The sequence below is a fragment of the Phascolarctos cinereus genome, unplaced genomic scaffold (genome assembly GCF_003287225.1).
Source record: "Phascolarctos cinereus isolate Bilbo 61053 unplaced genomic scaffold, phaCin_HiC Scaffold_4;HRSCAF=312, whole genome shotgun sequence".
In the NCBI taxonomy this organism is placed as follows: Eukaryota; Metazoa; Chordata; class Mammalia; order Diprotodontia; family Phascolarctidae; genus Phascolarctos; species Phascolarctos cinereus.
The window spans coordinates 519272657-519300503 of record NW_027555847.1 but is presented as its reverse complement, the minus strand read 5'-3'; the positions used below and the strand labels follow the sequence as shown (position 1 = coordinate 519300503).

General features: G+C 36.0%; 1 protein-coding gene across 3 annotated transcripts in view; it reads left to right on the top strand.

Moving 5' to 3' along the window:
* The window catches only part of PTPN2 (protein tyrosine phosphatase non-receptor type 2), a 101037-nt gene that overhangs the window by 10788 nt on the left and 62402 nt on the right, over nucleotides 1-27847 (top strand). For 2 of the 3 annotated variants that reach the window (XM_020985578.2, XM_020985577.2), the window contains exon 2: nucleotides 14787-14877. In XM_020985578.2, coding sequence (XP_020841237.1) covers nucleotides 14787-14877 — 91 coding nt within the window. Of the gene's footprint in view, nucleotides 1-14786; nucleotides 14878-25322; nucleotides 25385-27847 lie in introns of those variants that run through there. The other variant, XM_078153534.1, reaches the window with a different exon arrangement.

Below are 27847 nucleotides of genomic sequence, written 5' to 3'. Positions count from 1 at the left end.
TCCTTATTTTTCTTTGCTTTTTGTCCAGGTCATGCCTGCTAACCCTGGGTGTCCCCCAGGGCTCTGTCCTGAGCCCTCTTCCCTTCTCCCCTTATACTGTTTTACTTGGTGATCTCATCAACCGTGTATTCAGTTATCATCTCTATGCTCATGATTCTCAAACCTATTTCTCCAGCCCTAAACTTTCTGCTGACCTCCAGTCTCACATCTCTAACTGCCTATTAAACATTGTAAACTGGTTGTCCCATAAACTTCTTAAACTAATGTCCACAGTTGAGCTCAATGTCTTGACCATCAAGCCCTCCCCACTTCCAAACGTCCCTATTACTGTTTTTTTTTCTTTTTCTTTTTTTAGGCAGTTGGGGTTAAGTGACTTTCCCAGGGTCACACAGCTAGTAAGTGTCAAGTGTTTGGTCTGAGGCTGGATTTGAACTCATGTCCTCCTGACTTAAGGGCTGGTGCTCTATGCACTTCACCACCTAGTTGCCCCCGTCCCTATTACTGTTGAGGGTACCACCAGTCTCCTGGGCTCAACACCTAGGTGTCATCTTCAATTCTTCACTCTCCCTCCCCATATCTAACTGTTAACAGGGCTGTCAGTTTTACTTAGATGACATTTCTCAAATATGCTCCCATTTTCTCTTCTGACATTGTCACCACCTTGGTACAGGTTTTCATCACCTCATGCCTGGACAATTGCATTAGCCTTCTGGTTGGTCTGCCTGCCTCAAGTCTCTTCCCCACTCTACTCATGCTGCACTTGGCTGTCAAATTGATCTTCCTAAAGTGAAGGCCTGATTTTGTTACTCCCTCCTGTTAGTGAATTCCAGTGGCTCCCAATCACCTCCAGGACCAAATATAAAATCTTCTGGCCTTCAAAGCCTGCCCCTTCCCTGCCTCCCTTCCACCTTTCCAGTCTTCTTATGCCTTATACCCTACCACATACTTTGCAATCCAGTGACACTGGCCTCCTTGCTGTTCTCAAAAAGACACCCCATGTACTGACATGAGGTATTTTCACTGACTGTACTCCATGTCTGGAACTCTGCCTCCTGCTTCCGTAATTTTTCTTCAGATCCCAGCTAAAATCTTGCCTTCTACAGGAAGACTTACCTGATCCCGCTTTAAAATTCTAGTGCCTTTTCTCTGTTATTTCCAATTTATTCTGAATATGGTTTATATATAGTTGTCTACATGTTATTAGAATGAGAACTCCTTGAGGGCAGGGACTATCCCTTTCCTTTGTATCCCCAGTGCTTAGCATAGTGTCCACCACATAGTAGGTGCTTAATAAGTGTTGATTGACTGATTGAGAAGAAGGCTTAGGACAGAGCTTTGGGGAGGGGATGTACCCATAGTTAGAGGGTGCAGTATAGATGATGATCTAGGAGAGGAGACTGAGAACAGCTTTAGGTAGGAGAGAGACAAGAAAGAATAATGTCATAAAAACTCAGAAGACTGTAACAAGAGGAAATGTCACATGCTGCAGAGAGGTCAAGAAAGACGAAGATTGAGAAAAGATCATCAGATTTAGTAATTAAAAGATCGTTGGTAACTTTGGAGAGGACAATCTCTCTTGAGTAACTAGATTGCGAGAGTAAAGAAATGAGTGAGGTAAGTGGAGGCAGTGTACAGCTTTTTTTCCTTCTATACAGGTTTCCTACATTCTTTACTTGTGTAGGTAATTTTTTTTTCATTGACTCTACATTTAGCCCCATTAAATTTCATATTGTTAATTTCCAAGCCTATCATTTCATCCTGCTGATTTTCTGAATCCTTATTCTCATCGAGTAATATGCCTTTTCTTCCCAGTCATGTGACAATCCAGAAATATCTAAGTTGTAGATAAAAATATTGGAACAGAACAGGGCCAGTGACAACCTAGTGGTTCTATACTTGTTGAAATCTTTATTGAATTAAGGTAAGCAGGGTCCCTATTTTTCCAGATGAGGAAATTGAGACTCAAGTGAAATGATTTGTCCAAGGCCACACAGCTGCTGTTTGGTCAGTGCTTTTCTCAGAGCAGGTCTAGGGGTATTTTCATTGACATTGTAGATTTAGAGTGAGTGAGAGGCATCATGGAATAGGAGATATAGAGCTGGCTTGGCATTAGAAAGACCTGGGTTCAAACTAGCTGTGTGACTCTAAGCAAATCACTTAACCTATTTGCTTTTCACATTTCTTATACTTAAAATTAGGAGGTTGAACTTGATGGACTCTGTGGTTCTTTTCAGCTCAAAGTCTCTTGCCCATGGATTATCTATAGATGGAAATCTAATCTAGTCCTTAAGTTTACAGATAAGGAACCTGGGAAACAGATTAAATGATTTGCCCAAAATCACATAAGATAGTGACAGAGCAGGTGTTTAAATACAAGTCCCTTAACTCCGTATCCAGTATTTTTTCTGCTGTATTATGCTTCCTGTCATCACACTCCACATATGTTTATGGTGTCCATAAATGTTTTTTGATCTACTAGCTTAATAAATGTTGGACTGGTTAAAATAGGTAGGTAGTAAGAATGTATCCAGATGAGATCACATTTATTCAAGCAAGCTCAAAGGACATTTATTTGAATCAAAACTGAAACAAATTGATAGGTGACTAAACAATAAGAGCCAAGGACATGAATAAATAAGTAAAATATTTTAAAATTACATTATGTACAGTTTGGTGCAGTGATCTTTTTTGATAGGAGTAAGTCTTAAGAGGTCTTTGAAAGAACGAAATTTTGGCCAGGGAGCTAATATAGTTAATCATTTAATGTAAGACTGGTTGATTCTTGAAAAGATGCTGCTAAGTTGAAAAATGATTTTCTCCTAGGGACAGTGATACAGTGGGGATTTATATTCCTGATTTGGGGTCTGACCAACTTTTAGTGGAAATAATTATAAATACATTTGATCAACTCTAAATTATAGTATTGCATCATATCAGTCTCTCTGAAGTGTATATACACACACACACACACACACAGAGTTTAGGCCAACACTGTAGCTAATTACAAAAAAAGTCAAATGTATTGTGATTCAATACTATTAATAGAATATACTATAGTAGTATAAAATACTATAGTTCTTATTTTAATTCCTGCTTAATTTTTCTTGCAACCCATCAAGTTTAGAGAAGTGAGTGAGATAAGCATTAAAAGCAGTTAATATAGAAAGCTTTTTTTTTTTCTAGGAATGTTTTCCATATTCTATACTTGCTGTAGCATGATATGGTGGAAAGAACACTGAACTAGTAGTCAGAAGACCAGGCTTCATTAAGCCCTGCTTGGAGACTTAGTAGATTTGTGACTTGGGCATTAGTTCTGTGATTCTGAGCTATTGTTTGCTTCTTTGTAAAATGAAATTTGAAAATGGGATAATGATGCTTGCACTACTTACCTCACTAGATGGTTGTAAGAATGAAATAACATAAGAAAATGTTTCATATATAATGTAAAGCATTATACTATATTAAGTATTTTCTGGGTGCCAGGCACCCAGGCCCTGGGAATACAAAGATTTTTTTTAAAAAAGCACACCCTCTTCTACCAGAGGAGAAATATACATGTAGAAGAATGTGTAAAACATATATATAAATAAACCTGAATGATGGGGGTTATGGGAGTGGACAGGGCTGTAGGAGCTGAGGGGATTAGGAAAACATGGAGGAGGTGAAACAAGCTAAGTTTTGATTTTTTTTTTTCAAGAATTGGAGATGAAGAGGGAGTGTATTCCAGGCATAGGGAACATTTTGGAGACAGGAAAGGGAAATGAAATGTCATGATGGTAGGAAGGCCATTTTGGCTCATTTTGTCAAGTTCAGGAAGAAGAAGAATGTGGGGCAGCTAGGTGGCACAGTGGATGGAGAGTTTTAACTGGAATCAGGAAGAACTGAGTTCAGATGCTGCCTTAGACTTGCTAGATATGGGACCCTGGGCAAGTTTAATAACTTCTAATACCTCTGCCTACCTTAGTTTCCTTATCTGGAAAATGGGGAAAATAATGGCACCTATTTCCCAGGGTTGATGGGAAATGAAATTTGTAAAGAGCTTTGCAAACCTTAAAGTACTATATAAATAATAGTACTGAATATTTGCTTAATTGTTGAAATATACAATCTTTATTTCTGTACAGAGCTTTCTGTTTTGTATCCCTGTCTGCTTTATCCTAGTGAAGTGACTTAACCTAGATGAGAATATGAAACTCCTTTTTTCTTCTTTTGACCCTAGAGTGAGCCCTGAGCAACTTTATTTTTGCTTCATCTTTCCTAGGTACTCAAGCAAAAGGCAACTTCTCAGCAGACCTAGAAACCTCCATTCCTTTTCCTCTTCTCCTTACAGTTCCACTGCCCTTGCCTGTTCATTGTTTGATCTTTTCAACCTTAAATCTCAATTCAGCTACCCTTTTCTTAATTATAATCCCTTCATTCTTCCTATCAGAGTCCGGGAGGACCAATGACATTACAGGATGTTGTCTTGACTTGCCTGTGAATTCAATTTAAGTGAGGCAGAGTTGTACAAAGTCGTCAGCTTCACTCTTTCTTCTAGAATCATAGAAGTCCAGTGGCAAGACAAAGTCAGGATGACTGGCAATGGCCTGGGATGCAGTGGACAGCTTTGATGTCTTCAGTGTCTGACTAGGCACTAAGCGCTCCTTAGGGCTTACTTCAACTGCCTTCATAGCCATTTGAACAAATTGTTTTCATCTACCCATTCCACCTAGGGAATTCTTCACATGCTTGGGGTAGACATTCCCCTAACTCACCAATGGGTGTTTGAGGCCTGTTGGTTACCTGCAATCTGGTTTAGCCTGTCTGCTGAGATGGTTTTACCAGTCTGCTGAGATGGTTTTACCAGGGTGTGGCCACTGGGCATGCTTCTTGGAGCCCCGGTAAGAGTTGGTGAAGTTGGACAATAAAGGTGGATGAAGAGCCCTGAAAAGGGCTCAGCAAGCCCTCACACCAGATGTACCAGTCGTGTGTGTGTGTGTGTGTGTGTGTAAAAATAAACCCTACTTGGTATGGGTTCGTATGACTACTGAAGAAGGGAAGGAAAGTTTGTTTCTGTGAGCTAATCTTTTTCTTTTCCCCCAATGGGTTTATCTTTTTGGCCAGTTTTCATTCTGATTGAATATCTGTGGTTTCTTTTAGTTACTCAACAAAAATTAGGATTTACATTGTGACTTATTGCCCCAAGATGGGGATAATAATAACTTTTATATAACTTACGTTTAGAGATGCTTTGCTCACATCAACTCCAAGTGAGGTAGTACAAGTATTATGTTCATTTTAAAGATGAGGGAACTGAGACTCTAAATTCCTCTAAGTATAGTATTTACCCAAAATTAAATAAGTGACAAAGCTGGGACTTCAGTCAGTCAGCAGGCATTTATTACCCATTGCTGAATGCCAGGGACTGTGCTAGGTGATAGGGACACAAATACGCAAGTGAGACATCTCCTGCCCTCAAGTAGCTTAAATTATATGGCCAGGGTAAAGGACTTTGATCTAAGCAATTATAGGGATTGTGAGTGGAGCTGTAAGGCAGTAAATTGTCAAAATCTTTTCAGTAGCATTGAAATGTTTTATTTTTGTCCTTGAAGAAAAAGAGAGGTCAAGGTTTTATGGGTTTAGTGGCAGAGATGACTGGAAGGGATAAAGAATGGTCTTCAGGTCTGGGGCTGACTGTAAATATAGGAATGAGGTGAATATTGAATCAGTAACTATCATCTGGGCAGCTCTATTCCAAGACTATTCAAACTGAGTGGTTTAACTTTCTTGTTAAAGTGAGAAAGCAGAGAGGAGGCCCAGAATTTGAACCTATTTTTTCTGACTCTTAAATCCAGGATCCTTTTCAAAACTGCTAGGTTGCTTAATCTTAGGTACCATTAATGTTTAACCAGCAATCAGCCAATGAGGATTTATTATAAGGTATGAAAATGTCTAAATATGTCACTGGAATAATAGGTTTTGGAAGGAAAAACAGATTTATATAATAATGCAAAAATATATGTGTTCTCTAAACTTAAAAAAAACAAAACAAGCGGTATAGTATAAGGTAAAAAAGCACTGGATTTGAAATCAAAGAATGTGAATTCATATTCTGGTGTTGCCAGTTACTGCCTATGTGACCTTGGGCAAGTAACCTCCCTGGGCCTTAGTTTCTTCACCACACCCTTTTACCTGAATTTGCAGCTGAAAGCCCCAATTATGATACCTGACTTACTTTCCAGTCTCAGCTAAAGTCACATCTGCAAGAAGCCTTTTACAGTCCTCCTTAATCTTAGTACCTTTCCTCTGTGGCTGTCCCATTTATCATATAGATGTAGATAGATATAGATATCTACAGGGATATAGATATATACATCTTTTTTTGTACATAGTTTGCATATTGTTTCTCCTATTAGACCATGACCGTTAGTTCCTTGAGAGTATGGACTGCTTTTTGCTTTTCTTTGTATCCCCGGCACTTGGTACAGTACCTATAGTTGGTGTTTAATAAATGCTTGTTGATTCACTATGTAGCCTTCCATAAAGCCTCTCTACCTCTAGACTTTTCCCCCCTTGGATTTCACATAGCACTGAAGAGAAGAAAAACTGCAAGTCATTCAGGGAATGCTTAGTAGTCAGTCCACATAGTTAAGAGTATAGAGTATGAGAATAAGGAAGTAGTATGAAATAAGGCAGAAATGTAGGTTGGTGCCATGTTATTAGTGCTACCTCCCTTCTCAAAGGAAGTTTCATTGGAGGGTCACTAATGTCAAACTGAGAACTCAAAGATTTCAGATTTTATCCTGTAGACAGTAGGGTCATTGAAGGTTTTAGTCCTCTGGGATTATGATTGGTCATTGATGAGAATTCTTAAGTCTGAATAGAATGCTGATATTCTACTAACTTTACTCTGCATACATACAAGTTTATACAACTCTTTCTTGAAATAGTCTATTTCCACGAATAGTAGAAATACTAGTCCACTAATAGTCCATTATGTTCATATACCATAATTTGTCTAGTCTAGTGGTTTCAAATTCAAATAGAAACAGGGGCCAAAGTCCATATACATCAGGATCCCTGAAGGCCATGTTGAGTTATTTTTAAAAATACAATATCTTTGTTTTATTATATTTAATAATATAATATAATATAAATGTTTCCGAATTATGTCTTCATCTAGTTTGGGCCACACTAGAGTATGGTGGGCCACATTTCCTATAGGCTGTGTATTTTAACTTCAGCCTGCATCTCCTTAATTTCTAGTTCTTTGTATCTAACAGAAAAAGGAACATATCTGTACCTGTGTGCCTTTTTCCTTTTTCTTTCATCTCTTTGAGGGTGTTGATTTTGCCTGATTTGTGTCCATGTTCTTCCAAAGATCCTCTGCAGAGGAACCTTTCAACCTACTGGAGGCTTTCCTCTAAATCTTTCTTGTATCACAAGTGCAAGTGGAACACTCAGGGTATCCATATGCTAATCCTTGTTCTTGTCACCTGATTTGCCCACATTCTTTTCTTACCATATGTTTCTTCCATGATATATTTTTTTTTAGTCAGTTGGGGTTAAGTGACTTGCCCAGGGTCACACAGCTAGTAAGTGTCAAGTGTTTGGTCTCAGGTCGGATTTGAACTCAGGTTCTCCTGACTTTAGGGCCAGTACTCTATCTACTACACCACCTAGCTGCCCTCCATAATATTTCTTATACCACTTCTTGCATCTAGGTCATCTTTAGAAATAGCTCTAGTCTATTTCTACCAATCTTGAATTTCCACATTGCCCTTTGGGTCACCCTCAACTTTGATTTCTTGTATTTTATGGTGCTGTAGGATTTATAGTCATAAAAAATTACCAGGAGTGATTTTAAAAGGTTTTTTTTTGTGCGTGTGTGTGTGTTCTTTTTAAAAATTAATTTATTTTAATTTATCAAGAATCACTTCCATAAGCTTTTGAATTTTAAATTTTTCTTCCCCTCCATCCCCTCCTCCCTCCCCAAGAGGGCATGCAATCTGATATAGGCTATACATATACGTTCCTATTAAACATGTTTTCACATTAGTGATGTTGTAAGGAAGAATTAGAACCAGTAGGAGGAACCACAAGAAAGAGAAAACAAAACAAAACAGAAGAAGAAAAATAGCAAATAGTATTCTTCTATCTGCATTCAAACTCCATAGTTTTTTCTTTGGATTTGGATAGCATTTTCCATCATGAGGCCTTTGGAGATGTCTTAGATCCTTGCGTTGCTGAGAAGGGCTAAGTCTATCAACGTTAGTTATCCCACAATGTGGCTATTACTGTGTACAACATTCTCCTGGTTCTGCTCACTTCATTCAGCATCAGTCCATGCAAGTATTTCCAGGTTTATTTGAAGTCTGTCTACTCATCATTTCTTATAGCACAGTAATATTCCATTATATTCATATACCACAACTTGTTCAGCCATTCCCCAGTTGATGGCATTTCCTCAATTTCCAGTTCTTTGCCACTGCAAAAAGAGCTGCTATGAATATTTTTGTACATGTGTATGATCTTTTCCCATTTGTATGATCTCTTTGGGATACAGCCTTAGAAGTGCTATTGCTGGGTCAAAGGGTAGGCACATTTTTATAGCCCTTTGGGCATAGTTCCAAATTGCAATCCAAAATGGGTGGATCATTTCACAACTCCACCAGCAATGCATTAGTGTTCCAATTTTCCCACATCTTCTCCAACAGTTATCATTTTTCTGTTTTGTCATGTTGGCCAATCTGATAGGTGTGATGTGGTACCTCAGAGTTGTTTTGATTTGCATGGTACTGGCTAAGAAGTAGAGTGGTGGATCAGTGTAACAGATTACGTATGTAAGACACAGTGGTCAAGGATATATTAATCTACTATTTGATAAACCCAAACACCCCAGCTTCTGGGATAAGAACTCACTATTTGACAAAAACTGCTGGGAAAACTGGAAAAGAGTATGGCAGAAACTAGGCATTGATCAAAATCTCACACCATATACCAAAATAAAGTCAAAATGGGTTCATGATTTAGATACAAAGGCTGATACTGTAAGCAAACTGGAAGAGCAAGGAATAGTTCACCTATCAGATTTATGGAGAACAGAAGAATTCATGACCAAACAGGAGATAGAAAGAATTACAAAATGCGAAATGGATAATTTTGATTACATTAAATTGAAAAGTTTTTGAACAGACAAAGCCAATGTAACCAAGATTAGAAAGAAAGTAGAAAATTGAGAAAGAATTTTTACAACCAGTGTCTCTGGTAAGGGCCTCATTCTAAAATATGTAGAGAATTAAGTCAAATTTATAAGAATACAGGTCATTCCCCAATTGATAAAATGGTCAAAGGATATGAACAGGTAGTTCTGAGATGAAGAAATTAAAGCCATCTATAGTCATATGAAAAAATGCTCTAAATCATTATTAATTAAAGAACTGCAAATCAAAATAGAAGTGTTTTTTCAAAAGTCGAGTCATTATCCTAGGAAGCAGTTTTATTAAAAGCCTATATAGTTTAATAAATGCAATTTAGCATGCTTTGTCCTGTTCAATTCTGGGACCAGTTTAATGTCAGTTTATAGTATCCACATGAAATTGTACTGATATACTAATTCAAAGGACTAACTGTGTATCGGAGTCCAGACCATTGGTCTTCAAACTTGTTGATGCCTTACCAGTTTAAAAAAAAAATTGAATATAAACCTTAATATGAATTAGGCATAGGGCCTGGACCTGTGATTTTATTGGTTAAGAGGAATTCCTGAGTAAGGAAACTTCCTTTTGGCACCTTCTCTGCATTTTAAGTCTTAGAGTCTCTGAGTCTGAGCACTTGGAGATTAAGTGTGATTGGTCTAGGGTCACTCAGCCAGGCTTGAATTCTAGGCCAGCATTATATCTACCATGCCATGCTTCTTTTGTACCCAGTAATCATACATAAATAAGCTAATAAATAAAGCTCTAACATGTCTGTTATAAAACATATAAAGTAGAAATGGTAAAGAGTGAGATGTAGATAAAGAATACAAACATTTTATTTTATGTGTTAATGGTATAAAACCTTTTTGTCCTTGGTAAAAATCATAATAATATTTTTAGTGAAACAAACATAATTAAATCTTTCATTACCTGGGGAAAACTCCTCTTAGGAAATAAGGCAGATTTATACATCTTTGTTAGTAATTAATTATTCTGTTAATTTGATTGGTATAACTAGCCAAATAGGTGAATTTCTTTATATGCTTTTTATTGGAATATGTAATACAATAATCAAATAATAGATCAGACCAGTCAGTGAACATGACAGTTTTTCAGCAGGAGTCATGTTTTTTCTGTGTGTAGTAGTAATTAACCATACAAAATGCAAAATTGAGCAAAAGTAAATTGTTTATAATTTCAGTTCAGCAGAAAGTTTACATTGTCAGTTCATTCTTCAGGTTTTGCTTATTCATGTTAAATGTTTTTGCTGTATTTTTATATGATATGTGTGTTATTCCCTCCTTAAGCCAAATCCTATGAGAATAATATTCACTCATTCCCTCTCACCTTCCCCCATTTCCCCTCCAGCCTTTTCTTGTTTGTTTCATGTGAGATAATTTACCCCATTCTACCTCTCACTTTCTCTTTCTCGCAGTATAATCCTCTCTCACCCCTTCATTTTATTCTCCAGATATCACCCCTTCATCTTCAACTCACCAGTCCTTCAGTCCTTGCAACCTAGTTGTCATTCTTTTCATCCTTGATGCCTCCGAATACAATCCTTTTCTCCTCTGACACTGCCACCATTCTGGTGCACTTTTCCCTACTCTAATCTGTCCTCCATTCAGCCTCCAAAGGGATTTTCCTATAGCAGGTCCAATCATGTCATCACTTAATCAGATAATCTCCAGTGATTCCCATCTTTTTCAGGATCAAATACAGAGAGTCCTCTGTTTGGTGTTCAGAGTACTTCAGAACCTAGCCCCCTCTACGTGCCCATCTTCTTGGACCTTGCACTCCCCTCCCCCCCATACTCTTTGATCCAGTGACCACTGGCCTTCTTGCTCCTCTGTAAGACTCCATCTCTTGGCTCTGGGCATTTTCTCTAGCTGTCCCCCATCCCAGTATGGAGTGTTCTTTCTCCTTGTCTCTGCTTCTTGGCTTTCCTCAAGTCCCAACTAAAATCCCATCTTTTTTTTAAAAATTAATTTATTTTGATTTATCAGTAATCACTTCCATATGCTTTTCTCCTCCTTCCTCACCACCACCCTCCCCAAGACGGCGCACAATCTGATATTCCTATTAAACGTATTTTCACGTTAGTGGTGTTGTAAGTAAAAATTAAAACGAATAGGAGGAACCATGAGAAAGAGGAAATAAAACTCAACAGAAGAGAAAAAAATAGCAGTTCAACTTTCATAGTTCTTTCTTTGGATGTAGATAGCTTTTTCCATCACGAGGGCTCTGGAGATGTCTTAGATCCTTGTATTGCTGGGAAGGGTTAAGTTTATCAATATTAGTCATCACACAACGTGGCTATTATTGTATGCAGCATTCTCTTGGTTCTGCTCATATCCCTCAGCATCAGACCATACAAGTCTTTCCAGGTTTTTCTGAAGTCAGCCTGTTTATTTCTTATAGCGCAATAGTATTCCATTACATTGCTATACCAGAACTTGCTCAGCCATTCCCCAATTGATGGGCATCCTCTCAATTTCCAATTTTTTTGCTGCCACAAAAAGAGCTGCTATGAATATTTTTGTACATGTGGGTCCTTTTCCCATTTGTATAATCTCTTTGGGATATAGCCCTAGAAGTGCTATTGCTGGGTCAAAGGGTATGCACATTTTTATAGCCCTTTGGTCATAGTTCCAAATTGTTCACCAAAATGGTTGAATCATTTCACAACTCCACCAACAATGCATTAGTGTTCCAGTTTTCCCTCATCGCCAACATTTATCATTTTCCTGTTTTGTCATGTTGGCCAATCTGATAGGTGTGATGTGGTACCTCAGAGTTGTTTTGATTTGCACTTTTCTAATCAATTATGATTTAGAGCATTTTTTCATGTGACTGTAGATGGCTTTAATTTCTTCATCTGAGAACTGTCTGTTCATATCTTTTGACTATTTATCAATTGGGGAATGGCTTGTATTCTTATAAATTTGACTTAATTCTCTATATATTTTAGAAATGAGGCTCTTACCAGAGACACTGGTTATAAAAATTCTTTCCCAGTTTTCTACCTTCCTTCTAATCTTGGTTGCATTGGCTTTGTTTGTGCAAAAACTTTTTAATTTAATGTAATCAAAATTATCCATTTTGCTTTTTGTAATTTTCTCTACTTCCTGTTTGGTCATGAATTCTTCTGTTCTCCATAGATCTGATAGGTAAACTATTCCTTGCTCTCCCAGTTTGCTTATAGTATCAGCCTTTATATCTAAATCATGAACCCATTTTGACTTTATTTTGGTATATGATGTGAGATTTTGATCAATGCCTAGTTTCTGCCATACTCTTTTCCAGTTTTCCCAGCAGTTCTCTTTTCAAAGAGTGGGTTCTTATCCCAGAAGCTGGGGTGTTTGGATTTATCAAATAATAGATTACTATAGTCATTGACTACTGTGTCTTGCATATTTAACCTATTCCACTGATCCACCACTCTCTTTCTTAGCCAGTACCAAGCAGTTTTGATGATTGCTGCTTTATAATACAATTTAACATCTGGAATAGCTAGGCCACCTTCCCCTGCATTTCTTTTCATTAGTTCCCTTGCTGTTCTGGACCTTTTGTTCTTCCAGATGAATCTTCTTGTTATTTTTTCTAACTCTATAAAATAATTTTTTGGTAGTTTGATTGGCATAGTGCTGAAAAAGTAAATTAGTTTAGGTAGAATTGTCATTTTTAGTATATTAGCCTGGCCTACCCATGAGCAACTGATGTTTTTCCAGTTATTTAGATCTGACTTTATTTGTGTGAAAGGTGTTTTGTAATTGTGTTCATAGAGTTTCTGGGTTTGTTTCAGGAGGTAGACTCCCAAATATTCTATAATGTCTACAGTAAGTTTAAATGGAATTTCTCTTTTTATCTCTTGCTGTTGGGCTTTGTTGGTAATATATAGAAATGTTGATGATTTATGTGGGTTTATTTTATAACCTGCAACTTTGCTAAAGTTGTTTATTATAAAATCCCATCTTCCACAGGAAGCCTTACCTAACTTCTTAATTCTAGTGCTCTCCTTTTATTTTCTGCTGGTGCAGTGGATAGAGCGCCAGGAAGACTTATCTTCCTGACTTCAGATCTGGCCTTAGATATCAGCTGTGTGACCCTGGGCTTAACCTGTTTGTCTCAGTTTACTCATCTGTAAAATGAGCTGGAGAAGGAAATAGCAAACGACTCCAGGATCTTTGTGATGAAAACCCCAAGTGGGGTCACAAAGAGTCAGACATGACTGGAATGACTGAACAACACATAATTTGTTTGCTCGTTGTCTCCTCCCATTAGATTGTGAGCTTCTTAGGGTCAGGTACTGTCTTCTGTCTCTTTTCCTATCCCCAGTGCTTAGTTGAATACCTGGCACATAGTAGTCACTTAATAAGTGTTTATTGATTGAGTGGAGACCACTGGTCTAGACAAGAAAAGTTTTTATCCACTTGGTTTATCTTATATGGATTTTTAGGCTAATTTCTTTTGAATGGAGATATTTTGTATTGTAACTCAACCTTGAAATTATGGAATTTTTTATCTGGAAGGGACCTTAGAAATTGTTTAGTCCAGCTCCCTCATTTACAGATTAAATAACTGAGAAATGGCAGTTTTAAACAATTTGTAGATGGCAGCGCTGAGATTTAGATCAGGTCCTGCAGCTCCGTGTCCAGCACTCTTTCCACTGCATTAACTGCCTCCTTTAGCCCAATATCACATGTGAAGAAGAGAAATTGAGCTATGTTGCTCAACCATTGTACAAGGCATTCCCTGAGATTTTGGAAAACGCCTTTGGTGAGCTCTTCCTATTTTTGTGCCTATCTTAAGCATTAAATAATGAGAATCCCTGAACAGATTTATATCTGTAGTTACAGGCAATTTTGTATAATTTTATCATGAGGAACTGTTAGACTTCTGTTAAGACTTTTGTTTGTCCAGTGAACTTTTTTTCTTTCTCTTTTTATAATCATCAACCTGTAAACACAATGGGGTCTGGTAGTCTCTCCCTCTTTCAGTCAGTTAGGTGATACTAAAATTGTAGTGTGCTGTGGAGAATTTGCAAGAGGCTACCTATTCCCTTCTCTTGTTTCCATCAATGATACCCTCATTGCACATGTCTATCATTTCATAAAGTTTTTGTGAAGATGAAAAAGGTGGTATAAGTTTAGGTAGTTTAATGTTCTCTTGATTATCTTTCAGGGATATTAATATTCTTGATTTTTTCCATTCCTTTTTTTTTCCATCTTTATTTCCCTGAGGTCTTACAAAGTAATCCCTGAATGCTTTCAGGATTGTGTTGCCTCCAGCATTGTTTTCTTTGCTATATACTTGGTCTTATCAACTGTTTTTCCCAGTTTCTTAAGTACTGTTTCTACTGCTTTGTATAGCATGTTAGATACTGTTTCTTCTCTCTGTAACTTAGTAATAATTTCAGTGGATCTATAATTTCATCAGTATGGTTATTATAGCAATCAAATTGTAATTTTTTTGATATATGCCTTCATATATTTTCTTGCTCATGCTTATTTTGAAGATAGTTTAGTTGACTGGGAAAGTAAGTTTTATTTTGTTGTATACAATATGAGAAGTTTGATTATTAAATTATATTTTTATTATTTTAAGGAAATTCGAAATCAGTCCCATGACTACCCTCATAAAGTGGCGAAATCTCTAGAAAATAGAAATCGAAACAGATACAGAGATGTCAGCCCATGTAAGTACTTAGGGATTTGGTGGGGAGGGGGAAAAGGTACAATTGGGCTTGGAGTGGTGGTTGGGGAGTGGAGTTAGGACTTATAAATAGTTAAATGTAATGTAAATTTAGGTATAATACTAAAGCAACAGTGTTAACTGTGTGTTTGATTAGAAAAACTACCTGAAGTGGATCAGTGGAATAGATTAGGTACACACTATAGAGTAGGTAATGATCATAGTGTTCTGGTGTTTGATAAATGTAAAAATCCCAGTTTTGGGGACAGGAACTCACCATTTGAAAAAACTGCTGGGAAAACTGGAAAGTAGTTTGGCAAAAACTAAGTATAAACCAACATCTCACTGTATACCAAGATAATGTCAAAATGGGTACATGATTTAGACAGTAAAGGTGAAACCATAAATGATCTATGGATAAGGGAAGAATTTATGACCAAGTAAGAGATAGTGAGCATTACAGGTTGTAGAATGGATAATTTTGATTACATTAAATTAAAAAATTTTTGCACAAACAAAACCAATGTATCAAGATTAGAAGGAAAGCAGAAAATGGGGGAAACTTTTTACAGCAGCTCTGATAAAGACCTCATTTCTCAAATATGTAGAGAGAACTAAGTCAAATTTATAAGAATGAAATTCATTCCCCAATTGATAAATGTTCAAAGGATTTGAACAGGCAGTTTTCAGATGAAGAAATCAAAGTTATTTATAATCATATGAAAAATGCTCTAAATCACTATTAATTAGGGAAATGCACATTAAACAGCTGTGAGGTACCACTTCATACCTATACTATTGGCTAATATGACAGAAAAGGAAAATATAAATGTTGGAGGGGGTGTAGGAAAGTTGGGACAGTATTGGGATTGTTGATGGAGTTGTGAACTGATCCAACCATTCTGGAGAGCAGTTTGGAACTATGCCCATAGGGCTGTAAAACCATGCATATCCTTTGTTCCAGCAGTATCACTGCTAGGTCTGCATCCCAGAGATTTTAAAAAGAAAAAAAGGGGGGAAAGGACATATTTATACAGAAACATTTATAGCAGCTTTTTTTGTGGTGACAAAGAAATTGGACATTGAGGGGATGCCCATCATTTGGGGAGTGGTTGAATAAATTGTGGTATGTGAATGTAATGGATTACTGTTGTGCTATAAGAAATGATGAGCAGGATGCTTTCAGAAAACCTAGAAATACTTAGATGAACTGATACAAAGCGAAGTGAGCAGAACCAGGAGAACATTGTACACAGTAATAAGAATATTGTACTGTGATCAGCTGTAAATGACTTAGCAATACAGTGATCCAAGACAGTTCCAAAGGACTCATGATGAAAAATGATATCCACCTCCAGAGAAGGAACTGTTGGAGTCTGAGTGCAGATTGAAGCATACTATTCTTTACTTGCTTTATTTTTTTGTTTTTTTCTCTTTTGGTCTTTGTTTTCTTACACAACATTACTAATATGGAAATGTTTTGCATGCCTGCGCATGTATAACCTATACCTGTCTAACCATAACATAGAATATATATATTTGCATGACTGCAAATGTGTAACCTATATCAAATTGCTTGTCTTCTCAATGAGGGTAGCGGGGAGAAAGGGAGATAATTTGGATTTAAAAATCAAAATTTTAAACAGTGAATGTTAAAAATTGTTTTTACATGTAATTGGGGGAAAAAAGTAACAGCCAGTTAATTTTGAAGTGATTAATTTAGCAGATATCCAGTCTATGTCTTCCTTGAAACATAACAGTGTAGTTTAGTCTGATTGAGAGTACTTCTTTTAATAGATATATTAGGGCTTTTTATCTGCTCCCAGTTGTTGTTTAAAGTTTGCAGGGATGAAAACTGGTCAAGTTTTCAAATTAGTTTGTTTATAGTGGAATTTTTGTTTTTTATTTCTCTGTGTCATTCAGTCCAGAGCATTGTGCTTGTGAACTAACATTAAAGGTTTCATTCCAGATGAGCCAGTCAGTTTCACACACTGTTCTATGACCACAGATAATACATAAAAAGAACAGACTAAGAAGAATGTTTTATGAAACCATGAATATTTATTATGTACATCTTGCTTTTTTTGTTCGATTATTAAGCATTTCTCTGCCTCCCCCAAAAGAAAAAAATGTCCTCATAACAAGTATGAGTAATCAAGCAAAACAAACTCCCACATTGATCCTTTCCAAAACTGAAATCTCATCTATCATTTCTCCTAGGATATCAGGGAGCATTTTTCATCATTGGTCCTTTGGAATCATGGTGGTTAGTTTTTGTGTTGATCAGAGTTCTTAAGTCTTTTCAAAACTTTATTTTTACTGTATAAATTGTTCTACTGATCTGCTCCTTCATTTTGCATTCGTCCATACAAGTCTTCCCAGGTTTCTCCGAAACCGTATCTTTTCATTATTTCTTTCAGCAGAATAGAATTGCATTATAGGTTTATGTCACAATTTTTTCAACCACTCCCCTAATTTATCAACAGCCTCTTAGTTTCTAGTTTATTGCCACTAAAAAAAGGTTTGCTATAAATATTTTTGTATATATAGGAACTTTTTTTTTTTTTACTGATTTGGGACTATAGGCTAATATGGTTATCCCTAGGTCAAAGGGTATGCACAGTTTAGTGGCTTTGGGAGGTTACTTCCAAATTGCTTTATAGAATGTCTCACTCTAGACCATTCATAGCATAACCCACAGCATGTCGCTTCCAACATTTGTCGTTTTCTTTTTTTGCCGACTTTGCCCATTTCTTTGGTGTAACGTTGAGCTTCAGAGTTGCTCTATTTTGCATTTCTCTAATTATTAGTGATTAGGAGCATTTTCTTTTTAAGAATACATTTTTATTATCTTTTTTTACATTATCAAAATTTCCTCCAGTATCCCTCTCTTTCCCAAACAGTCATCCAATAAAACAGTGATATTTTTAAAGAGGAAAAAAAAATCAGTAGAACTTATTAAGACCTCAAATCTGAAAATATGTGTAGTGTATCATTGGATACCTTTGTGCAAGGGTGAGAGTATCTTCTCATATCTTTTTTTTGAAGCTATGCTTATTCATTGTAATGTTTCAACATTGATTGTTGATTGTGTTATAATTCTTTCAGTTTACATTGTTGTAGTCATTGTGCATATTGCTTTCTTGTACTTAATTTGCTCTGCATCAGTTCATGTAAATCTTTCCATGCTTATTTGTATTGATCATATTCATCATCTCTTATAACACAGTAATATTGGGAAGGTTTTTTATGTGTCAGGAAAGCTTGGATTTCTTTCCTTGAGAACTTCCTGCTCATATCCTTTCACTACTTATTAATTGGTAAATGGCTGTTATTGTTATAAATTTGAATCAGTTCCTTATGTATCTTGGAAATGAGACTTTTATCAAAGAAAATTGCAGAAAAGATTTTTTCCCTTCTAATCTTAGCTGCATTGTATTTGCAGTTTTTATTTTTAAACAATGCATTCAGCACATTAATTCAAAGCTACTTTGCTGTCTTTTCCCTCTCAATTTCCTTTTGTTCTCTTCTGTGCATTTTTACATTCTGTAATGACGTCTTTTCTTTTTTGCTTCTTTTTTGAGAGACATCACCATAAATATTTCCATCAGTTCTCCCCTCTGTCCTACCTTACCCTCTTCCCTTTAAAAAAAAACAACCAACCAACCAAAAACTTCCCCTGTAACAAACAAGCCGGTAAGCAAAACAAATCCACACATTGGTCATGTCAGAAAATACATATCCTATTCTGCACCTTTAGTCTGCTGTCAGGAAGAGGATGGTGTCTTTCATCATAGGTCCTCTGGAATTGTGATTGGTCATTGCATTTAATCATAGTTCTTTCATCAATTTGTTCAGTTTTTCAGATTCTGTAAACTCATCCAGTTTAACATATCTTATGGCTCAGTAGTCTTCCATTACATTTATATATAATATAAATTTTTGTACATGATGCTCCTTCTTTCGTTTATTCCTAGTAGTGCTATTATTCTGAAAGAGTGTACTCAGTGACTTTTTAGGTATAGTTCCATTTCATTTTCCAGAATGGCTAGACCAGTTCATACATGGCTCCAGCAACAATGCATTCGTGTTACTGTCCTGCCACATTTCCCCCGAACCATTGTCATTTTTTGGGTCATCTTTGCCAATCTGATAGGTGTGATGTGAACCTTAAAGTGATCCTACTGTTACTATTAGTGATTTGCAGCATTTTTTCTTGTGGTCATTAATACTTAGATATCTTCTCTTGAACACTGTCAGTTTTTATCTTTTGACCGTTTAGCTGTTGGATAATGGCTCTTGTTTCTTATTTATTTAAATCAATTCCCTATATATCTTGTATCTTATCAGAGAAAACTGCTGCAGGCATTTGCTTTTGTGGATAACTTACCTTTTCAGTTTTAACTGCATTTATTTTGTTTGTGCAAAAAAGCTCTTCAATTTCATGCAATCAAAACCTCCATTTTTTTCTCCTGTTATTCTCTTTATCCTGTATTTGGTCAAAAACTCTTCTCTTAGGGTGATAGCTACGTAAATGGTAAGGAGAGGACGTATACAAGAGATGATTGTTGTAACAAGATTTGGTAATGATCTTGGGTATGTGGGGTGAGTGAGAATGATGAACTGAAGGTGATATGGAGATTACCATATAGGGTGACTGGGAGGGTGGTGGTGTCCTTGGCAGTAATAGAACAGGTCAAAAAGGGGAATTTTTATTTTCTTGGAGAGGTAGAAGATAATGAGTTCTTTTTTGGACATGTTGAATTTAAGATGTCTTTAGGACATCCAGTTTGAAATGTTCAGGAAGCACATGGAGGTGCATAACTGTAGCTCAGGAGAGAGATTAGGGCCTCATATATAGATTTGGAAATTATCTGCATAGAAATGATTGAACTGATGAGTAGGTGGATTTCAGAAAAACTTGGAAATACATGAACTGATGCTGAGTGAAGTGAGCAGAACCAGGAGAACATTGTACACAGTAACAGTAACATTGTGTGATGACCAACTTTGATAGCCTTAGCTCTTCTCAGCAGTGCAATGATCAAAGACAATTCCAAGGGACTCATAATGGAAAATGCTGTCCACATACAGAGAACGAACTATGGAGTCTGAATGCATATTGAAGCATGCTATTTTTCTCTTTTTTTTCCTCTCTTGTAGCTTATCCCATTTGTTCTGATTCTTCTTTTACAATATGACTAATGTGGAAATATGTTTAATCTGATTGTACATGTATAGTCTGTGTCAGATTACATGTTGTCCTGGGGGGAGAGGAGGGAGGGGGGAAAAGTTTAGAATTCAAATTTTTACAAAAGTGAATGTTGAAAACCAGAAAGAAAGAAAAAATTAAATGACAGAGAGAGAGAGAAGGGAGCCCAGGACAGCACCTGCAGGGATATCCACTATTGTTGGGTGTGATCTAGATGAAGAACCAGGAAAGGAAGACTGAGTTGAATAGATGGTTGGATGTGGTTGGATAGATGGGACTAGAACAAGAGAGAGCAGTGTCACAGAAGTCTAGAAAGGAGAGAGTATCCAGCAGTTCCATTCTGTTTCTAAATTCATTTTCATTTAACATTTAGTTTTAATGATTATCCTAGCTGAAAAAGATAACTCACAAAGGTATTGGAAGGTATTGGCATTTTTATATTCTTAATTAAAGGGTTCAGAGCCGACTGAAACATTTTGAGGATTTTTAAACAGGTTAGAAAATTGTTTCCAAATTTAAAGTGTATAGATTTGAGTTTGTATAGGTGATACCTAAATTTTGGTAACAAAAAATTTAGTTTTTAAATATCTTTCTAATAACTGTTATAGTATCATTAGCTAATATCTCACATCACGATATACACAAGTCAAGGTTCCTCATTAATGGTAGTGGATGTAAGCTTGTATTTCAAAAATCTTTACAATTTCAATTTGGGGGGTTCATCTTCTTATCAGAGCTTATTAGATTGCCATCATTTTAAATCTCTTAATATAGCAGATACTAGGAGTAGAAATGTCAGCTCTGCCACATTTTTTTTCTTGGAATGACATTTATGATATTTATGCTATCTCCAAACTTCATTTTCTTTACAGGCCACTTGTCTTCTTTTTGTGGGTTAGTTTAGTTAAAAGTACGTAATATAATCCATAATTCTACCTAAGAAGGCATACGTAAATAAGTAGCAATAGAAATTGGATTTATTTTGTCATGAATCTTAAGTGTATAAAATGTATCTCTTGTACACTCTATTTTGGAGACTACTGACCTAGACCAGCAGACCCAAATTCTTGTCTGACAGGCCTCAAGTAGACCCTACTTCTTCCTGTACATTGCTGTGTGAACATTTCAGTTTCTAATCCCAGTCTTTTCTATGTATTGGTTCTTGTCACGGCTGCCTACAGACATTCCCAAGACTCCCCTTAATTTGGGCCACTTCCTGCAGCAATTAGAATGAAGGTTATTTGTTTGAGTTTTAAAACAAGGAGACATAACCATTTTACCTATTTCACTTCCTATATTTGGCTGCAAGGACCTCTCCAAAAATAAGTAATTATTTGGTAATTTGGCACCTGCATTAGGTAAAGGAAACCTGTTAATCAACAAGCATTTATTGAGTACTAGTTGTATTCCAGGCATTGTACTAAGTGCTGGAGATACAAAGACAAAAATGAAGCAATCCCTGTCCTCTAGGAATTGAAATTTTGTCAGACAAAGGGGGAAAAAAACCCACTCAAAAGATTTGTATGTCTTACTAGCCGTCTGACCCTGGGCAAGTCACTTAACCCCAATTGCCTCACCAAAAAAACAAATAAACAAACAAAGGATTTATATGTCCAAATGAGATTAAAGGATTATCTAGACATGGCTTTAGAAAGGCTGGAGAGAGAAGGGTATGTTGCCGTCTTCAGTCTGTGTCCAGATTGGAGTAGTGGTGTGACAGCTCCCTAAATGGCTTCTTAGCTTTTCCTTTTGCAAAGGAGACATCTATATTGCTGTTATGAATGGTCCCTCACTATTATGTGTTCTAGGATAGTGGTTGTTGAGAAAGCAAATTATTATTTGTGATCTAGGCTTTAGGATTTTTGAGGATTTTAATCAGTTGAAGGGTAGGAGACGAATAGAATCGGAATCATTCTCATCCCTCCTCCTTTTTCCTTTCAGATCCTGTGGGACTATTTGGGCCAGGTGTACACTTAATTATGAAGTTATAGTTAGGAAGACAAGGGGAAACCTTCTTGTTTGGCTTTAGGAGTAAAAGCAAAAAAAGAATATTCATCAATCACAACAACATGTGTCTATAGCAGGATTCTCCTCCCCCCCCCAAAAGAAAAAGAAAGGTCTGAATAGATTTCAGGGGGCTTGTGAACTTAGATGGGAAAAAATTACATCTTTATTTTCATTTGTAATGTATATTTTACTTAGGGCTGGATATTCAGGTCTGTGAATCAGCTGTATAGAAATAATTTAATTCTTGGGAGCTAATGAGATCACCACCAGATAGTGTGGAGGGAGAAGAGAAGAGAAAAGAATAGGGCCTAGCCTTGAGGAACACTTGTAGCTAGTGGGTATATTCCACGTGAAGAGCCAGCAAAGCAGACCTGAGGAGTGGTCAGATAGGTGTAAGGAGAACCAGGAGAGAGCAGTGTCAAAACACCTAGAGATAAGAGAATGTCCAGAAAAGGGTAATCAACAGTGCTAAAGACTTCAGAGATCAAGAGGTATGAGGATTTAGAAAAAGCTGTTAGATTTGACAAATAAGAGATTATTACTGACTTAGAAGAGAGCAGTTTTAGTTGAAGAAGTCAGAAGCCAGATTGCAGAATGTTTAGAAGCAAGTTGGAGGAGAAATTGGAGAAGTTGAAGGTACAAATTTCAGACAGCTTTTTCAAGGAATTTAGCCAAGAAGGTGAGAAGGGAAAGATTGAAGATTAGCGAGAAAGAGCAGTGTAACCTTGGGAAGGCACAAGTTTTGGACCTCAGTTTCCTATTTGTAAAACAAGATGATTGAACTGGATTACTTTTAAGGCCCCATGTAACTTTAATATTTTTGATTCAATCAGCAGTATTTGATATAAGACATATAATTAGTACTTGGTAACTGGAGAAGCATAGCAGTAAAATGAAGTGGGCTGCAGAGGATTTCGTAGAAGACCCAGGAGGGAAAGCTACTTAGCAGTATGTCTAGGCAAGTCACTGAAAAATTCACTTGTAAAAAGAGAACATTTTAACTAGTTATTTCATAGGATCGAGTACTCCAGAGGGGTACAGCTAGGTGAGAAATGAAGAGATGGCTGTCCAAATTACGCTAAAAAGTGGCTAAAATAACCAAACCCTTGATCCAGAGATTCACCTGATGGATACATCATAGCACCCTAAACAAAAATGCCTATCAATTAGGAAATAATGAGATAACTTGTGATTGTATTTTTTATATATTAATTACTAATATAATCATATGCAGTATATGATACCTGTAATTGTGTTGTATGTTATATTAATTATTAATATGATTGTTAAGTTTTATATATTATGTTATATTAATATATTATACCATGACTTAATAGGAAAGTATTTAAATATAAAAATTCAGTAAAGCATAGAAAGACTTATACAAACTGATGCAGAATTAAATAGGTACAACTAGGAACCTGGTCTGTGATTACAACCATATAAATGAAAAGACTAAAAAATTATACTTAATGCAGTTTAATTATAAGGGCCAAGCTTGGCCCAAGAGAAGAGCTGAAAAAATGCGCTTTCTTCCTCTTTGTAGAGTTACAAGACTGAGTATAGAGAACTTAGATGATGTGCTGTTTGGTTCTGCTGTATTGCTTTTTTTTCTTTCTTTGTATGAAGACTGGTTCACTGGATGGGGAAGCAGGGAGAGATGTATTCAGAAATGAAAGTGATATTAAAACCAAAAGATCAGAATGTCTTAAAAAATAATATATGTATATATAGTACATTAAGGTTTACAAAGTGCTTTACATATGCTATCTTGTTTGATCTTCATAACAATCCTGTGACGTAGGTGTTTTCATCTTCATTTGCAAGTGACTCCTTCCAGCTCTAAATCTATGATCCTGTGAGAAAACTGAGCTACAGAGAGATAAGATGACTAGTTCATGGTTATACAGCTAGTTGAGTTTGAACCCATATCTTTTTTTTTTTTGGCTAGGCAATGGGGTTGTGACTTGCCCAGGGTCACGCAGCTAGTAAGTGTTATGTGTCTGAGGCTGGATTTGAACTCAGGTCCTTTTGACTCTAGGGCTGGTGCTTGATCCACTGCATGAACCCATATCTTCTTGACTTACATCAAATACCCTCATCCTCCTTCCCTTTCCACATTATGTACTTGAACTCCTTAAGGACCAAGACTTGTTTCAGTTTTGTCCTTGTATCCCTAGGTTATACAGTGAAGGCACTTAATAAATGCTTGTTGACTGATTCATTTATGTGTGTGTATGTGCTGTCCCTCCACTGTGGAATGTAAGGACCTGGAGGGACTGTCTTGGACTCTTCTGTGTCTAACATAGTTGCTTAGTACATGCTTGCTGGGTTGTATTGCATTGAGTTGAGAGGGAAGAGGCAATAATTCTGAGGTTATTAGCCTGATGACAAGCAAGATGGTAGCAGCCTTGAAAGAAACAGGTAAATTTGGAAGAGGGACAGATTTAGACTTAAATTACTTAGGAAAGATTGACTAGACACATGTATTTAGGAATCAACCACAAAAAGGTGATAATTGAAGTGTCAAGAACAAATCAGGAGAAGGTACATATAGAGATGAGCTTCTTAGGACAGTCTTGAGAAACATCCACATTAGGGTGTGGGCAGTGGACGGTAATCCATTGATGGAGATGGAAAAGAACTTGGAGAAAGTAATCAATCAGTCAGCATTTAATGTGAGTAGTCATAGGAACCAAGAGAAAAGCTTCCAGAAGTATCCAGATAGAGAAGGTGATGTATGGTATAAATTGTATCATTCTTAGATCTTTTAGAAATTTGAGGCAAAATGACATTTCTTTAAAATACTTTGAATTCTTTAGAGAAAATAGTATACAAATATATACTGTTTCATTTCAATTTAACAAATATCTCACTCATTCATTTAAAATAGTTGAATCCAAAAAAAGCAGATTCAAAAGCCATCTCAAGAATCTCAACCTTTTTGGCCTGGTGAAACAACCATAAAATGAGTGTTTATTTGATTTTTATTTTAACTTGGCCTTTAAGAACTAGTTATGAATATGAATCCTATCTTCAGCTTCTAAAGGTAGACAGAAGAGAAAATAAGTGTATCTTCATAATGGAGATCAAACTGAGTGAAATTATCAAAGGAAGCAAAAGAACTTGATTATGACAGTATTGAAAGAGGAAACTAATCTGTCTTGTCAGCTGAGTTCAGGTCTAAAACTAGTCATTTCTTGACAGAAGAAACCATTTCTCAGAAAACCTACTGTTGTGGGTGATGGGTTTCAGAAGTTTGCTCTATTTTTAAATAATCTATGACTTGAAGGTTAGTAATATATTATGTTTCCTTATATTATCAGTATGTTTAAAAACCTCAGTGACAAGAGTTTAAAGCAGATGTCATTTTAGAAAAACTGTTACTTCTGTGACTGATGTTACTAGATGTTGAAATCAGACTTCCTGTGGAAGTGTGGTTTTGGTTGTTTTTGTGATATGTCAAGCAATAGAGTTTGAACCACCATTTCTATTGATTGCATTTTTCTCTGTTCACAATATTTTTTTTGAAAGAGAATTAGAGAAGCTTGCATAAATAATTGTATAATTAATGATAAGCAAGTATGTTATAGATATAAAAGTCTTCATTTTACAGCACAGAATTGCAAGACTATGTCATGTTAATTTACTATTGAGTTACAAAGGCAGAATAAAGTGTGGAGCAGAGAAGGCATTTTCAGGTTATTCTGTTTTAGAAATTAAAACTTAACTTGGAATTTATTGATGGAACAGTTGGTACATTGTGGATAAGTTATTAAGAGATGAGTTGCAAGAGGAGTTGTAAGAATCTGGACAGATAGTTTTAAGAAAAGGAGTTGGCACTTTGGAAGTAGAATTTTAGATTAAGTGTTGCGATTCTATAATTGGAGAAGTGGCAGTGCCCTACTTTTATTGTTAAGTCTGTGCTGGAAATCATGAATCATGCAGTCATTTTTTCAATGTTCATTTAAAAGACTTTGATAGTTTCACTTCTTTTGAAAATGTCTGTTTAATTTTTTTTTGTTTGTTCAAATAAGCCAGTCATTTTTAAGGTAGTATGTATTGTAGTTAATGGCAAAAAAAAAAAAACCTTCTTCCCACTTGCACTATGAATGGAGTCTATTTGATTCCTCAACCTTTTGCAAATTCCTTCTTTAAAAGTGTTTTAGAATATCATAATGTATACACACTTTACTTTCTTTTAAATGAAAGAAAAAATCCACTTTGGTCTTTAGGCATAAGAAGCTCATTCCATCCATCCTCCCACCTCCAAATGTTCCTTCAGCTAGCTAGAGATATTTTGGGGACAGATTTGCAATAAAGGAATAGATCCTAAATAGATCATTTTTATTGATTTAGTTTCTTTTTAAATAAATTTGTCATCTGTGAAATCTGAAAGATTTCTTTTGGAATCTTGAAGCTCCAGTAGAGCACCTTTGCTGGTTTTGTGACCCTGATATAAACAAATTTTATAGAGAAAAAGTTGAAAGAAGTGAGATTAAGTTGAAATGTGAACATTTCATTCCTAAAGTATTGAGGTGATACTAGTTGAGATGTTTTAAAAAGCATGGAAATACTCCCCCACCCCATTTCTGAAATATAGAGAGGTCCAGTTGTTGACCTGTTTTATTGCTGGCTATGTAATGTAGCTATAGCAGCTCCCTACTGAATTTTTCCTATTTGAAGTCTTTATTTTGTCCCAGCTGTGCAGTTGGTAGTGCTTTGGTTTTTGTGTTTATATTCTTTCTATGCTTTACACAAGGAAAGAAAGTCCTTTGGTGCTGTGTTTTAGCAGTACTTTGAAGTTAGAGTTTTATTTGGCATTATAAAAAGGTATTTTCATATATTTCCTGTTATAGTGAGCTAACTTTCTGGGATATGTGGTTTTTATTTTGTTAATTGTGTAGCTGGCTTTCTCTTCCCCAACACAATAAAGCAGTTAAAGGGTGATTAAACTGTTAAAAAAAACAAAAACAATGCTTGCTGACCTCATCTTTCCGAGAACACTAGTATGTGTGATTTACTATAACAAGATCTTAGTTTTTCCTGTTGGCAAATGACATGTAATATTTACAAAGGTCTTGGGTTCAATCCAGCAGAAACATCTCAGATAAATTGATATATGAAAGTAAAACCCGTTAGTATTTTCTTTTCTTTGGAGATCGTGTAACTAGAAGATTTTTAGCTTAAAAATATTTTTTAAAACTGTAAGATAGATTTGAGGGCAGCACATTGTAAACTAGATTGTAAAATTATTGTATAGATGGTTTTCTGTAGAATTAAGCAACAAGCCTCACTTCATTTCATTCATATTTTCACAATCCCATATCTGAAATTGTACTTTCAAGATGCAGGTTAACAACTCTGTTCTTTATGCAGATATCTACAGTCTGTTTTTAAATTATCTTGAAGTGAATTTGTATGTGGAATAACGAATGTGTGTCTTTTGGAGGCTGGTCTTGTTAAAGTTGTACCTCTTAAATCTTTCTCCCTTTTGTACTTATAAATTATATGAAGCATTTTTTTTTGCCCAGTCTATATCTAAATTATCCTAAACTTGGAATTAGTGAATTCTGATTTTAAGGAAATCTTATCTTATATAAAGGAACAGCAGTTTGTACCTAAATTGTAAAACATTCATTTAAAAAATTTATATGCTTTAAAAATATCTTTTGCTTTTATTATCTCTAAATATCCCCCTGTATTCCTTTTTCTGCCCTTGTCCAAATCATCCCCTATAACAAATATATGTGTG